At 36.6% G+C, this 14,534-nt stretch overlaps 2 protein-coding genes across 4 annotated transcripts; both read left to right on the top strand.

The window, feature by feature from the left end:
* The first annotated feature begins 833 nt into the window (after window positions 1–833).
* Window positions 834–6,599, top strand: capns1b (calpain, small subunit 1 b). Its single transcript, XM_039662589.2, has 11 exons — window positions 834–1,035; window positions 1,434–1,487; window positions 1,579–1,609; window positions 1,793–1,885; window positions 3,606–3,663; window positions 3,749–3,813; window positions 3,941–4,009; window positions 5,510–5,588; window positions 5,748–5,864; window positions 5,961–6,019; window positions 6,133–6,599. The coding sequence occupies exons 2-11, from the start codon at window positions 1,441–1,443 to the stop codon at window positions 6,157–6,159; spliced, it is 645 nt and encodes a 214-aa protein (XP_039518523.1). The 5' UTR covers window positions 834–1,035; window positions 1,434–1,440; the 3' UTR covers window positions 6,160–6,599.
* Window positions 6,600–6,742: 143 nt separating this feature from the next.
* On the top strand, window positions 6,743–14,451 carry LOC120472774 (synaptosomal-associated protein 25). Of its 3 annotated transcripts, none has more exons than XM_039662591.2 (8): window positions 6,743–7,808; window positions 9,292–9,466; window positions 10,147–10,188; window positions 10,959–11,007; window positions 12,081–12,192; window positions 13,088–13,225; window positions 13,788–13,932; window positions 14,028–14,451. In XM_039662591.2, exons 2-8 carry the CDS (start codon window positions 9,413–9,415, stop codon window positions 14,091–14,093), a joined length of 606 nt encoding a protein of 201 aa, XP_039518525.1. In that variant the 5' UTR covers window positions 6,743–7,808; window positions 9,292–9,412; the 3' UTR covers window positions 14,094–14,451. The 3 variants fall into 3 exon arrangements, with proteins under 3 accessions (XP_039518525.1, XP_088977293.1, XP_088977294.1); XM_089121167.1 differs by having other exon boundaries at window positions 6,747–7,808; window positions 10,113–10,188; XM_089121168.1 differs by lacking the exons at window positions 6,743–7,808; window positions 12,081–12,192 and adding an exon at window positions 11,357–11,474 and having other exon boundaries at window positions 9,364–9,466.
* Window positions 14,452–14,534: the final 83 nt, after the last annotated feature.

Here is a 14,534-nt window from a genome sequence, read left to right as displayed (position 1 = left end):
AACAAAAACTTTTATGTTAGATGTAATTGATCACTATTAATTGATTTCATTTGACAGCACTGAGTGCTCAGTTATATTTTGTCATATTTTTTGTAACTTGTAATTATGATTTTTAAATTTGGTCAAAATGTAACTAAATAAATTCAATAAGTGCTTTCAACATCTTTAGAATATTCAGTAATTCCAAAAAGTACATTTCCCATAAAAGTGAGAGAGGTCTAAACTTGAATATTCATTTTACATTTCTACCATGGACCATGATTAATTGATAATTGATTAAGTACATTGCCCAAATAATTGGTTTCATGGTAGTTATTGCAGAAAGTAGGCTACATTTTTTATTTATTTATAGGCTACATTTTTTTCTTTTTTTCTTCTTTTCTAATTATTTGCTTCCTAAATTCTGTGCACATATTTGTTCAGGTCATTGTAAACTGGAAAGTTTAATGACTACAGTCAGTTTCTAAATTAAACTAAATTAACCAGTACCTTAAAATGAGTAGAAAAAGAAGAAGCTTGAAAATTTTTGATTTTTTTGTGCGTGCTTTTTGGTTAGTTAATTAATTAATTTATTTATAATAAATATCTTTTTGGTATGTGTAGCTTGATTTTTGTTGTCAAAACTGCTTTTTTAGTGCTAAGAAAGCAGTCATTGGCTAGTTGGTAACATTTGTAAGAAATAAAGACAGCAATAACAGTATATTTTTAGTAATGTTTTCTTTCATTGATATTCCTTGAACAAAAGACTCAAACATCAAGTCTGTTGTACAGGATTTGTACACTAGGGAGCGCTATTTCAGACTTCTGGCCTACAATTTGACGTCATGATGCATCACCTTTGCAGTTGTTCTGAAACAGGCCGGTTTTAGGACCTAGAGTTTGACAAATCAGTGGACTGGGTGTGGAGAACTGCTATATTCATCAAGAACCGATCGCCTTTTGCAAACAAACAGCTGCTTTTATCTGTTTACCTGAGCTGCGCGTCTTTCTTCTCTGTCTACCCATTCGCTTGACCCATTCGGCGTCTTTGTTCTGGTAAGTTCTTATTTAATAGTAGTTCAAATATTTCGCATTACTAATTTCGGATGTGCGTCAGCGGCCTGCTAATCTAACTTTAAAGTTGATTTTTACAGTAGTTAAACGAAGACAGAGACATAAATGTAATGCGTTACCAATTCATGTGTTCATATACATTCCCTTACTAGGCCAGTAGAGTACTGACTTGGTTTGTTTATTGAGTTATTTACCTTATCAAAAGAAAAATACCACAGGTAAATACCAGAAATGGAAAAAAAAAAAATGTTTTACTGCTAGATAACGATATTGTAGTCAGCTGACTGTCATGGATAATGGTCTGTGTATTGCTGTTTGCAGTAGCTATATTAATTTCTGTCTAATCACATCTTTATATTGTCTTTTCCTGTCTTGTTCAGTCTCAAGATGTTTTTGGCTAAAAGATTACTTAAAGGGCTCGTAGATGCTGTCGGGTAAGCCTGTACTCTTATTACTGTACACTACTACAAATAATAAATTTTCAACAAATTCATGGTATCTGTTTGCTTTTTCCATGCATCACAGTGACGTCGACCAGTTTGTTCCTTCTGACCCTGTAAGCTTGCATATTTATTTATTTATAATTTTTCATTGTGATGATGTTTAATGGTTGAGGTTGTGCCATGTCATTAAGCACTTTGGCGAATCCTGGAAGTCAAACATGGTTGTCCATTGATTTCTTATCCTGGCGCATGAAAAAGTTGAATGCACTTCTCACAGTACTTGTGTGCTCTTCCAGCCTCCTCCCAGAAGACCGCTCGCATATGCAAACCAGAATGAATCTGACGAGGAGAGGCAGTTTCGCAAAGTATTTCAACAACTTGCAGGGGACGTGAGTACCTGTCCTGACATCATGCTTTTTATCTGTTCTTTCCAATGTTGTTTTTAATTTCCATTTTATTGGAGTGTTCGAATGTTTATTCTGTGGTGCAGTTCCGATTAAGATCAGCACAGTCAGCTTCATTCACTTAGTGGAAAATGTATCATCTCCTATGACCTGCATCCTAATGTATTCTCCTATGCTTCTCAAATTATCCCTACACCTGCATATAAAGATCCATACTACAGTTTTACAAATCAGACACACAACACATTCATCAGACGTTCCATTTCAACCCAGAAAATTCCACATCTAGGCATTGTCCACATTCCATCACTTTGCTCCACCCAGAATGACTTTCCCTGTTTTCAGTTAGGTTTGTTTCCGTGTAGGCTTGTAAATCTCATTCAGAGTTACTTAACTTCAAAATGAAAACATGGGTGTGGTTAGACCATGCTTAACTAGTCCGGGGGCAAGAAGTATGGCTGGTTGTTCTTCTTTTTCACATTCCTGCCTTTGTGACCCAATTGGTTTGGTTTGTGTTGAATCATAGAGGGGTGTGGAAGCCTGCTTTACTGGAGGAATGAAAATATTAGATACAGGAGCTCTCTTTAAAGTTAAAGGGATACTCTCTTGTTATGCTAGTGGAAAATTACTATCATTTACATTTAGTCATTTAGCAGATGCTTTTATCCAAAGCGACTTACAACTGAGGACTAAAAAAAGCGAGTCATCGTGAAGAGACAAAAACAAAATACAAAGTTCAGACATTGCTCGGAGTAGCATAAGCCAGATAAGCAAGGATGTAAAAGAAAAGGAAATATTTTTTTTTTTCAGCTGTCTTTTGAATGCTGTCAGGGATACTGCATTCTGTCAAAACATCAAAACATAGTTGTGCGGTTTCAAAGACAGACCAGAATTAGGGCATTTAAGTAGCTTTCATAAATGTGTACTGCCTTAGAAAAAAAAAACATTACAGGTGTGCAGTTTGACACAAAACAATGGCACTTACATGTTTTAGGATGTTTCAGTTTAATTTGTTTTTAGTTAAAACGGCTCAAACATGCATTTTAGTATGGGACTAGCTTAACAGTGTCTGTGAAACTGGGGGAATATTAGAGAAAATCACTGAAGTTACTTTTTACTATACAATAGTGCAACAGTGGCTGCCCGCTTATTCAGCAGCACTGGTTCCAGAAGTATTTTTTCCGTTAATTTTTCCCATAGGGATTTTTTTTTTTAAAAAAGAATCTTTGTTAAAGACTAATAAGCCTTGAACCAAGCCAATCAGCTGTGAGGTGAATCACAACATTACGGAAAAGAACTACACTCCCATGAAGCATTGCAAACAGATTAATCAAATTAACTACAAGACAGACAGAAACTGGGAGAGTGTGTGTGTGTGTGTGTTAAATACATTTAAATAAAAACATAAAAACATGAATTATTATGTGATTTTGTAATACTCTAGATTTGATTCTATAAAAACAACAAATACTGAAATGAAGAAAAATACGTTTTAGGGTTACAACTTGATTTTTGTCTTAAAATAATTAAATATTTAAATAATTAATACAATTAATTAAAGTAATTCAGTTTACTGTGGGCCCCCTGGTTGAGAACTGCTGATTTAAATATATTTTATATTTAGGATGTTACTAGTCTCTTAAAAAAAAGTGAGATTGTTTTAAGCTTATATTGAAAAGAGTGTGGCTGTTTCCTCTCATCATAGGACATGGAGGTGAGCCCTAATGAACTGATGAACATCCTTAACAAGATTATTTCCAAACGTAAGTTCCTTTAACATATGCATATGACACAAATGAGGCATTATGTAAAAGATGTTAATAAGACGATCCCTTATTTTCATTCTAGATGGCAATCTGAAGACGGATGGTTTCTCTATTGAGTCCTGCAGAAGCATGGTTGCAGTAATGGACGTATCCTTCAATACAATCAGTCATTAACAGAATGTTAACACAAGTATTACATTTTGCAACTTTTTTTTTTTACATTTTGCAAGTGTTGAAATGGTACATCATTTTTGCCTCAACTATCTGCTCTCAGTCTGACAGTACTGGAAAACTTGGATTTGAAGAATTCAAGTATCTTTGGAATAATATCAAGAGGTGGCAGGTACAATAACTGTTCATTTTACACTGTTTGTACTTGACCTTATAGGGTCAAACTACATCAGGGGTGCCCAATGTTGCTCCTGTCGATCGACTGTCCTGGGCTGGGTTCAAGTCCACTTTTAGACACGCTCTTGCGAACTTCCCTAAGGGGAATCCCTGCCGCCATTTTGAAGTGCGTTCCACTTCGTGAAGTAGACGAGAGAAGTTTATATGGACAGACCCTCGCTCCCTCGATTTTGACAGAGGGACTGAGTCTACTTCATATGTGAACACAGGGCAGCTCCATATACCACAATGCAACACGACGGGCTTAGAACGTTCCAATTCAGCCCATTGCAGTTTCTGCCAGTAGTGAGCAATGACATTAGAAGTTAGCAGGTGAAGGGCATGACAATTTTGGACTTTGGATTTCATCTCCAACCCTAATCAAACACCTGAAGCAACCAATTATGGTCTTTAGGATCACTTGAAAATTAAAGGTAGGTGTTTTTGATTAGGGTTGGAGATGAATTGTGCAGGACCAAGGGGGTAATCCATCAGCTGGAAGTTGAAGCCTCGCGGGAGCCGGCATTGTAGCAGAACTTCGCCTGCTGTTAGCATTCCATTGACTCCTATTCATTTTGGCATCACTTTGACAGTGAATAACTTTACATCTGAGGTGTTCAAAGACTTCATTTGTCCATTATTTATTTCTAAAGAAACACGACAATTTATAAAAGGCTCCATTACCTTGTATCTTACATTATGGCCCCATAGAAGAAGTTTTTGTAAAAATAGGCTAACGATTGCGTCATAACGAATCGACTCTTCGTCGCACAGTAAATAAATTACCGTATGGACAATAGTAGAAGCTTGCAGGCAATCGGGGGGACATGGAGGCATAAAGTTGAAGGAGAAGCCCATTGAGAGTCATAAAGTTGATCCTGCTGCTAGCTCATGGACCGCTAATACTCACTCTCTCCGTCTCTGTGAGATTCGGAGGGGAATTGTTCAGATTTCTCTCGGCACAGCTACTAGAAGACATATAGGTTGCTCACATGACTGGCTCAGTTTGAGCCTGCGCAGTTTGCCTGGGATCTGCTTTTAATGGGCTTCAATGTTCTCTGTTAAAATCAATGGGGTTGCTCTGTCCATTTCTTTTACTGTCTATATATGCAGGGCAGTTGATCGGCAGGAGCAGGATTGGGCACCCCTGCACTACATATTAGGTGTCTTCTTTAACTATGTAGTAGCATAGATTGATAGGGACAATTAATTTACTTATTGTGTTTACAAATGATTAATAAATGCTAGTAAATAGTAGTTAAAGACATTTAATATAAAGTGGGAGCCTTTATTTTATCTTATAAAAAAAATTTGGTGTTCACTAACTATTATGAAGATCATGATTTTTCTTTCTAAGTTTTCCACTTAGGATATTTTTTTAGCTTTCTTGTATGTCCAACAGATTTCCCTTTCCTGTCAAAAATGTTTCAGAGCAAACTATTTTTGTTAAATCCAGGGTGTTTACAAGAATTTCGATGCCGATCAGTCTGGTATGATTGGGTCCGCTGAGCTACCTGGAGCTTTCAGTGCAGCAGGTGAGCTTGATGTCAGTGCGGACATTATTACATTTTAGGTTGCAGTTTTGAAAGGCATGCTGAAGTCCTCTATGTGCTTTTTATATAAATATTGTGGGAAAATACTAGTATATCTACCAGTCGAAATTGGTTTAATTTGTAATTCTTTCCATCCTTTAGGGTTCCCGCTTAATGACCAGCTTTTCCAATTGATCGTTCGGCGATATAGTGACGAACATGGCAACATGGATTTTGATAATTACATTGGGTGTCTTGTACGCCTGGATGCTATGTGTCGTACGTTTGTCAGAATATTTTGCAGTCTTTCTTTATTCTTTCATCAAAGGCTCAGTCTATTTTTAGATTCAGTTGCTAATATTTTCTTATTTTCAGGTGCCTTCAAGACACTTGATAAAGACAACAATGGTACCATTAAAGTCGACATTCAAGAGGTACTACTGTACAAGAACCATAATTGAAGATGACAAGAAACCAGCATTTTATGACTTGTGCCATAAGTCTGCTAAATTAGCTTCTATATAACTCTTTTGTTTCTTGTTCACAGTGGTTGCAGCTGACGATGTACTCCTGAATGAAGATGAATATGCTGAACAATGGTTATATTCATCTGTCAGTTCTTTTTTGTGGCCTGTCTTTGTGTTTTATTAACTGACATAATTATTAGTTTAATTGTTAGCATGACCGCATGATCATATACTGTGCCTCTACACTAGATGGCAGCTTTGTTGCGACGCTAGATAGTGTTGGTCTTTAAAGGTCAAGTTTTTGCCACATTTCCATAGTTTATTCCATGCCAATTGTGTACTTTGCATTAATCTATGACTGGCTTTATAGTTTTACAAAGTGCATTCAACCAAATATTAAAAAGAATTTTCTTACGTATTAGATAAAGCTTATAACAACATTCCAGAGCCATATTATTTAATCATTGAGGATGTAAATCAGCGGTCATTTTTGCAGATTTATTAAAACTGATGTACAAATAAACGTTATTTGTTCTGGAAAACACAACAGCAAAGCAGATCTCCACTCATTACGTGTGCAAACACCGGTTGCTCTGAGCAACGCAATCTAACCGCATCAGTGGGCTGAAATAGAAAATGACTGACAGTTACAATAGACCAACGCCACTTTTGCGTCATCGAAGGGTAACGCCCCCTTTTGGGGGAAAACACCTCTATACTGTCTATGGGAAAACAAACGGATTCCCATGAGAACAGAACTTGCACTAGATCTGCAAAGTTTCTTGATAGCAAAAATGGCACAAACTTAAAGAAGCTAACGTTACTGAATACGGGGTTACAGAGGTGTCCCTTTGAAATGGTCGAAAACTGGATTAATGACCCCACACAGCGGCCAAATATGGACTATTCAGACATCTAACGATACCACTATCTCGTGGAATCACCAAGTAAGAAGCCTTTTTTATTTATTTATCATTTACACACTCACAGTAGCCTATTACAAACTACTAGACGATGAGGCCATATGTCACTTGGATCATATTTAACTTGATTTAAGCTATTGACAGTTTTGTTGTCGACTAGCTATTAGAAAGACTAGCTGTTAGCAGCTAACGTTACCTTATTAGACTATGTCAATAGCTTAAATCAAGTTAAATATGATCCATTCATCGTCTAGTTTGTCATACTGTGAGTGTTAATGAAAAAAAAAAGGCTACGTGCTTACTTGGTGATTCCACGAGATAGTGGTAACGTTAGATGTCTGAATAGTCCATATTTGGCCGCTGTGTGGGGTCATTAATCCAGTTTTCGACCATTTCAAAGGGACACCTCTGTAACCCCGTATTCAGTAACGTTAGCTTCTTTAAGTTTGTGCCATTTTTGCTATCAAGAAACTTTGCAGATCTAGTGCGAGTTCTGTTCTCATGGGAATCCGTTTGTTTTCCCATAGACAGTATAGAGGTGTTTTCCCCCAAAAGGGGGCGTTACCCTTCGATGACGCAAAAGTGGCGTTGGTCTATAGCCAATTAAATAGCCCCAGCGCTAGGTATAGAACAACAGCCAATCGTCTTCATGATGAGGGCGTGGCCTCAGAGTTACCTGAATGAAGACAACTGCGGCTCGCGCTGAGTAGATGATGCTGAAATCAGATCAATAAGCAAACAGGTGTTGAGCGAGCATAGGTGAACAAAACGGGCTTTATCTTTGCGTCATCCTCAGGGGAAATAAAAATTAAGCGTGTATCTGCTGTCATATGGTGAGTTGCACTATTTTTTTAAACTTTTAAATAATTTTGGTAATCTAGTTTATCATGAAAAAGGCATCTGTTAATGTTAGACTTTAATATTGCTTTGGGATGCTATTTGTTTTGAGTTTTTTATCACCCCTATAGTTTATTCTGATATAATTGTTTTTATTTATTTATTTTTTCAATGTAATTTACGTTAAGGCAAACAATTGCATAATCATCACAAGATTAATCTTTAGATATTCCCTAAATATATTATTTGCCCACACAATGAATTTGTGTATATAGAAATATATCATCATTTAGTTGTCTCGTGTACTGGAAGCAAATTCATCATAAAACATATAGCAGTTATTACTGCTCATTCGGCCAAAATATGCTTTTACTATTTTTCTCTTCTTGCTATAAGAATTTCAAGCTACTTTTTGCTTTGATTTAATGTCCTTTGCAATTGAACAGAGGTCTCTTGCTAATGATCAGATGAAATCCCCTCATTAAATCCATGCATATTTGGATTAAAACCCATGGCAAAACCAGCCCAGTAAATTCTATTTTATAATATTTAGCTCTTATATGTTTATTGCTAAGTCAATATTAGTTTGGTCTGCCTTCTTGGTATTCAGTGAATTGTTTGCAGACAAATTATGATTAATAAGGAAAAACATGTAAATAAAGTCAGTAGAATTAAATAAATAATGTTGCAATAATACAAATATTCTAATAAATTTAAAGTTGCAATAAATTCCACTCTGTTGAGGCTAATGCATCTAACTTGAATCTAATCTGAAAATCTTCATTTGTTTGTGTGCATTAACCATTTCAGTGGTTTTATCATAAGGCTTCTTTTCCTATTTCATAGATGCACATGCTATGATCTATTACTCCACAAATGATCAAAGGTTTCTTAATCTACACATCTGCATGTTCATATTGTATAATTCAGAATTACTTGTGTTGGTTGATGTACAGGTATTTTATGAATGATTTTCCCCAATTAATATCATGAGACTATAATTAAGTTTACGTAATTAAAACTAACAGAGGTAGAATATGAGTTTCCTCTGAGGAAATATGTGAACATGAATGCTGTCATTGAACATTTTAAGATCTGTATTTATGTGATGTGGAACATCTTGACCTTTTTTTCATGTATTTCCATCTCTGGTTCATGTTCATATGTCAAATTACTGCACGTATATATAGAGACATTGTAGAAGTAACATGCTTCAAATAAGCATTGTTGCATTGTTTCAAATGCCTATACTGCAGATTTTCTTAAGTCACAGTGAAAGGTGTGAAAGACTTGGTGACAATTTAAACACACCCTCTAAACAGTGTGAGCTCCAGTTGTAAGCAAGGTTGGTCGAGATATATAATTTTCCATCCTAATGCTCGGGATGCGAGATGCACCTAGCAATTAATAAATGATGGTTTTGGTGTTGCACGAGGGGGTCTGATTTTATGCTGTGCTGTTTCTTCTCTGTTGTACCAGACCAATTATTGCTGTCAATCTGAGGCATGCTGAGTTTATAAAGCCTTTGCTCTAAGAATAACCACATCCCTCGGCCTGTCCTCCCCCCCGCTGCTGCACTCAGCTGGCTGCCGACTCCACCATGACATCTGAAGTGGAGGAGATGCAGAGGAGGGCCAATCAGGTGACAGATGAGGTAATTCCCACAACAATGATTAAAGTAGCAAACTTCTACATTGATTTGCATTGATTTGTGTGGATCTTCAGCTGATGGTGTGTGTTTTTGCTATCCTGTTTTGGTGTGGCTGCACAACTGCTTATCAACAGTTCTAGAGTGATGACATCAAACATTTTCCGTGTTGCCTTGTTAGGGTTACTACAGGTCTCAATAATTCCCATGGTATATAGCAACCAGGATGATGATGCTAAACATGTTTTATATGCACCTGCGCAATGATTATGAATCCCATTGTGACGTATGAGGAAAACATAAATGAAGCCATTATTCATCACCAGATTTTCCACTGGGTGCTATATAATGGATAATGTACAGTTCGCCGGTCTTTATGGCAAAATGAACCCAACAGGGTTTGGACTCAGATTCAGAGTGCTTATTACACACCTATATTATTGTCTTGCCACTAATAAAAAAGTCTAATACAATATAAAAAACAACTGGCCTAGCAACAAGTCGAACACTGCAACAATATTACAGTGATATTAAAAATTCCTCAAGTCATTTTCACTATACAGACTATTCAGTCTAATCAGAATTGAGTACTCCATAGAATAACACAACTTAATAAACTGGCTGAACTGAGTTTTCAATATGTTCTTTTTAGTCAACATTGCATTTTGAATCTTTACCTCCGACAGTCCCTTGAGATCACCAGAAACTTGAAGCTTCTGTTGGAGGGGGTGAGTGATTATTATTAATCAACTATTAAAAAAAATATATCATCAGCAATAATCTATCTATCTATCTATCTATCTATCTATCTATCTATCTATCTATCTATCTATCTATCTATCTATCTATCTATCTATCTATCTATCTATCTATCTATCAAGTTGTTGTTTTTTAATATTCATGTTTTTAAAGTTTAGTAGATCTTAAAATCTCTTTCTTTCATAAATCACTAATGCAAAATATACAGTATACATGGGGCCTTTGTTGAATGATTTTTAGAGTATATATATATATATGTATATATATATATATATTAGGGCTGTCAAACGATTAATCGCGATTAATCGCATCCAAAATAAAAGTTTGTGTTTACATAATATATGTGTGTGCACTGTGTATAATTATTTTGTATATATATAAATACACACACATGCATCTATATTTAAGAAAAAAATATTATTAATATATAAAATATGTATATTTATATATAATATAAACTATATATAAATCTATATACAGTATATACATGAAAATATTTCTTAAATATATACAAGCATGTGCACCCACATATAATATGCAAACAAAAACTTTTATTTTGGATGCGATTAATCGCGATTAATCGTTTGACAGCCCTAATATATATATATATATATATATATATATATATATCGTACTGTATATATAGTGTGTATAAAGCTAATTTATTTTGAGAGAATATTGATGAATCATCAATGTCAATGTGCACTCGTACTGAATTATTTGTGTAATTCTTCAACAGAGTAAAGATGCAGGGATCAGGACGCTTGTAATGCTGGACGAGCAGGGAGGTATAATGAGTTATCTTCATACACGTCGTAATGAAATAGAGATCAAATGTACAGCAGCTAAACAATGAACTAATTACTAGCAAATGCATAATTAGTTGTTCATTAATCCCATTGCATCTCTATGACAGGTAGTTATTATCTGTATGCTAATGATAATATGTGCAAGATGTGGGTGTATAGACAATGTGTTCTTCATCTTTTGTTATTTACTCGTCCTTTGCGACATATATGTGGACATAAAACTACGTACCCTACATGTGTCTGTGTGTGCATGTCGCATATTTCTACCCCTTTGAATTGCCCTTCCTGCTGCCACCCATGCCCTCCCCTATCTCCCCCGCATGGGCAGAACAACTGGACCGCATAGAAGGGGGCTTGGATCAGATCAACAAGGACATGAAGGAGGCTGAGAAAAATCTCACTGACATGGCCTGGTGTTGTGGTCTGTGCATCTGGCCATGTACAAAGTAGGTCTCCTCCCAGACATCAGAGCCATGGCTGGACTTTGGCAGTCAATAATGTCACCTCTCTGCCCATGCCTTTGTCCCATTGGTTAACCTATCCTGCTTTGACATTGCTTCATAGTTGTCTCTTTTTGGCTGTTTTGTGAGCAGATGTGATGTGATGTGCCACCCGTGCTCACACAACAAACAGTGTTTTTTGGTAACGCTTCCTTTTTACAGTCCAGTTACCCATGTAAATACTATGTACTTATTTTAGTAACTACAATTACTGGGTAATAACTAGTACTAACCCTGAACCTACCCCTAAACCTCCATGTACTACCTTATATTAGTCAATACTTTCTAGGTAAGTGTACTGTAACTACGGTACTTTAAAAGGAAGCGTTACCTGTTTTTTAAGTATCCTAATGTCTTTCAGTCATGTTTAAGTCCATACATCTGTTCTGGTTGTCGTTTTGAGCTAGAGCCGCCGTAGTTGTTTAGTTCCTTGTGGGTGTGTGGCGCTTCTTGCTGAGACATCTGTTGTTGTGTGTTTTTTTTTTTTATCTCGTCTCCATACTTTAACCACTGAAACTCCCATACTCTGTGATCCTACCTTCCGTCATCCAGAGCAACTGGAACGGATTGAGGAAGGGCTGGACCAGATCAACCAGGACATGAGGGAAGCTGAGAAAAACCTTACAGATCTGGGCAAATGCTGCGGTCTGTGCTCCTGTGATAAGTATGTGATGTTTGGAGGGGCTCGGCTTCTAGTATGCTTGCATGAAAACTTTGCATACCTCATTTCTGCCATTTTGTGCCAGTGGTTGCTTCTGGTGATATCTCAAGAAATCACAGTAAATTAGTTGGATACATACACCTTTGTGTGTGTGTGTCTATATATATTTAGTATATTGCCCTAATAAGTAACGTTGTGAAAGGAACAATAACAATACAAAATTTCCCCTCACTGGTCTTTTCCATTGAACTCATGACTTAAACTATAAAGAACATATACTATACGGAGATTTTTGTGCGGTTCATTCAAAACAGATGCAACACCAAGTAACTGTTGGTGCGTTCATGTGCTATGGAAAATATGATATTTTACACTTGTGAACTGGTATTTACCAGTGTGTTGCGTTCAGGTGTTTTTGTTGTTGTAATGTGGTAAAAGATGGAGATCCAGACCTGTTATTTAGCTAAAACTATAGATTGCTTAAGTCATCTGCAACAGCAAGAAAATTATTCATCAAAACTCAAACGGTAAATAATATGCTGTATATTTTCTAAATCATGAATAGGACACATTTTTACCATTCATGACTCTTGCGTTGCTTTCTGCCATTTTGAAAAGGTCAAAGATTATCTCATCTCGGCAACTCGTCGTGCATCAAAATATTCTACGAGTTACCCAGTGGAAAATATCACATGAGGGGGTGTCCATGTGCATTTTCCACGTCGGCTTTTGGTATTTACCATAGCATCTGAACGCACCATGTGTCGTCAGAGACAGCTTTGAATCCTACTAAAAGAATTCAGCCTAAATTTCACAGATCATTTCTCAAGGTATAGGTTATTGACAACAGAAATGACTAATTCAGGTAACTTTGTGTCTTTCTCATGGTTTCTCTCAGATTAAAGGACTTTGAAGAAAGTGGGGCGTATAAGAAGGTGTGGGGTAATAATCAAGATGGGGTGGTGTCTAGCCAGCCCTCCTCTCGAGTGGTGGATGAGCGAGAGAAGATGACTATGAGCGGTGGATATATTAGAAGGTGCCAGGACTTTTGACATTACCATTTCTTTCTCAATTTAAATAAACGGTTTGGTGGATACATTTATAAATGATGGATATACTTAAAACTGACAAGTTTTTACTTGGAATTTTGTGCATACATAAACAAATAGTAGATGAAAAAAGCACGTAGCTGCTTGACGTAGCTGCAGCAACGAGGCCGCGAGGTGCGAGGCCAGTGACGTGATTAAAGTCCGCGTGAAACAGAAGTTGAGATTGTCCTATTTTCCTTGTCGTGACGTATATCCGAATGAAACGACTTCTGAAATTAGAAAAAAAAATGTAGGGCAGGGCTTGATTTCATCCTTTGGGAATTGATTGGATCACTGGAGGTTGGGCGTTGCATACAAAATGGAGGCAGATTTGAATGCGATCTTGAATGACTGGCCGAGATAAAGCTGTTCTCTTTGGGTACACGAACGTTTAACGGCCGATGATGGCCTGGAGCTTGCATCTGTGAAAGTGTTTGCGTCTATAGGCATAGTATAGTAACCAACAGTCAGTTGACAGTGTGTCTAACTATTTGTGTGCGATCTTGACAGAGTGACAAACGATGTAAGGGAGGATGAAATGGAGGAGAACTTGGCCCAGGTCGGCAGTATCCTTGGCAACCTCAGAAACATGGCACTTGACATGGGCAATGAAATCGACACTCAGAATGTCCAGATTGAACGCATACAGAGCAAGGTCAGTGTTTGGAAAGGGTTCAAAGACGCTGGCTGTTATACAAAGAGCAGCTGAACCTATTTATGTTAACCATTCTTTGATTCTGTTTTTTGCAGGCCATGGTCAATGAATCCCGCATCAATGAGGCCAATCAGAGGACCACAAAGCTAATATCAAGATAAAAAATGGGATTTTCCTTTGTTAAACATGTTTACAGTCTTCTGTAGAAAATGTGCAAAATGACACAAACTAATAGGCTATCCATCTTTTAAATGACTATTTATGGAATTTGGATGACTCCCTACTGATATGATAGTAAATTATTCATATATTATGGTCCGACATATACCTCTATTTTTAATGAATGTTTTATAGTCTTGTGATTTAAACATGTATTGTATATAAAAATGTTTTAGACTGCTAACTTGGTTTTTAAGCCTCCAAAACACTTCAGCTCACTATTCAGACTTCAGGTTGTATACACGTCTTTGTTTACTTTGAGTAACATTCTTTTTTAAATAAATCCAAATTTGTAGGGTGCTTTTTCTGATTGACAAACATTTTTTTTCTCCTAAATATGGGCCACTTGCTTATAGGTTCCTCAAAAACCCATAGCCTTAATT

Source organism: Pimephales promelas, chromosome 16 (assembly GCF_988280905.1).
Source record: "Pimephales promelas chromosome 16, fPimPro1.hap1.1, whole genome shotgun sequence".
NCBI lineage: Eukaryota > Metazoa > Chordata > Actinopteri > Cypriniformes > Leuciscidae > Pimephales > Pimephales promelas.
Note: the sequence above shows the minus strand (reverse complement) of the source record. Positions and strands in the feature narration are given on the sequence as shown.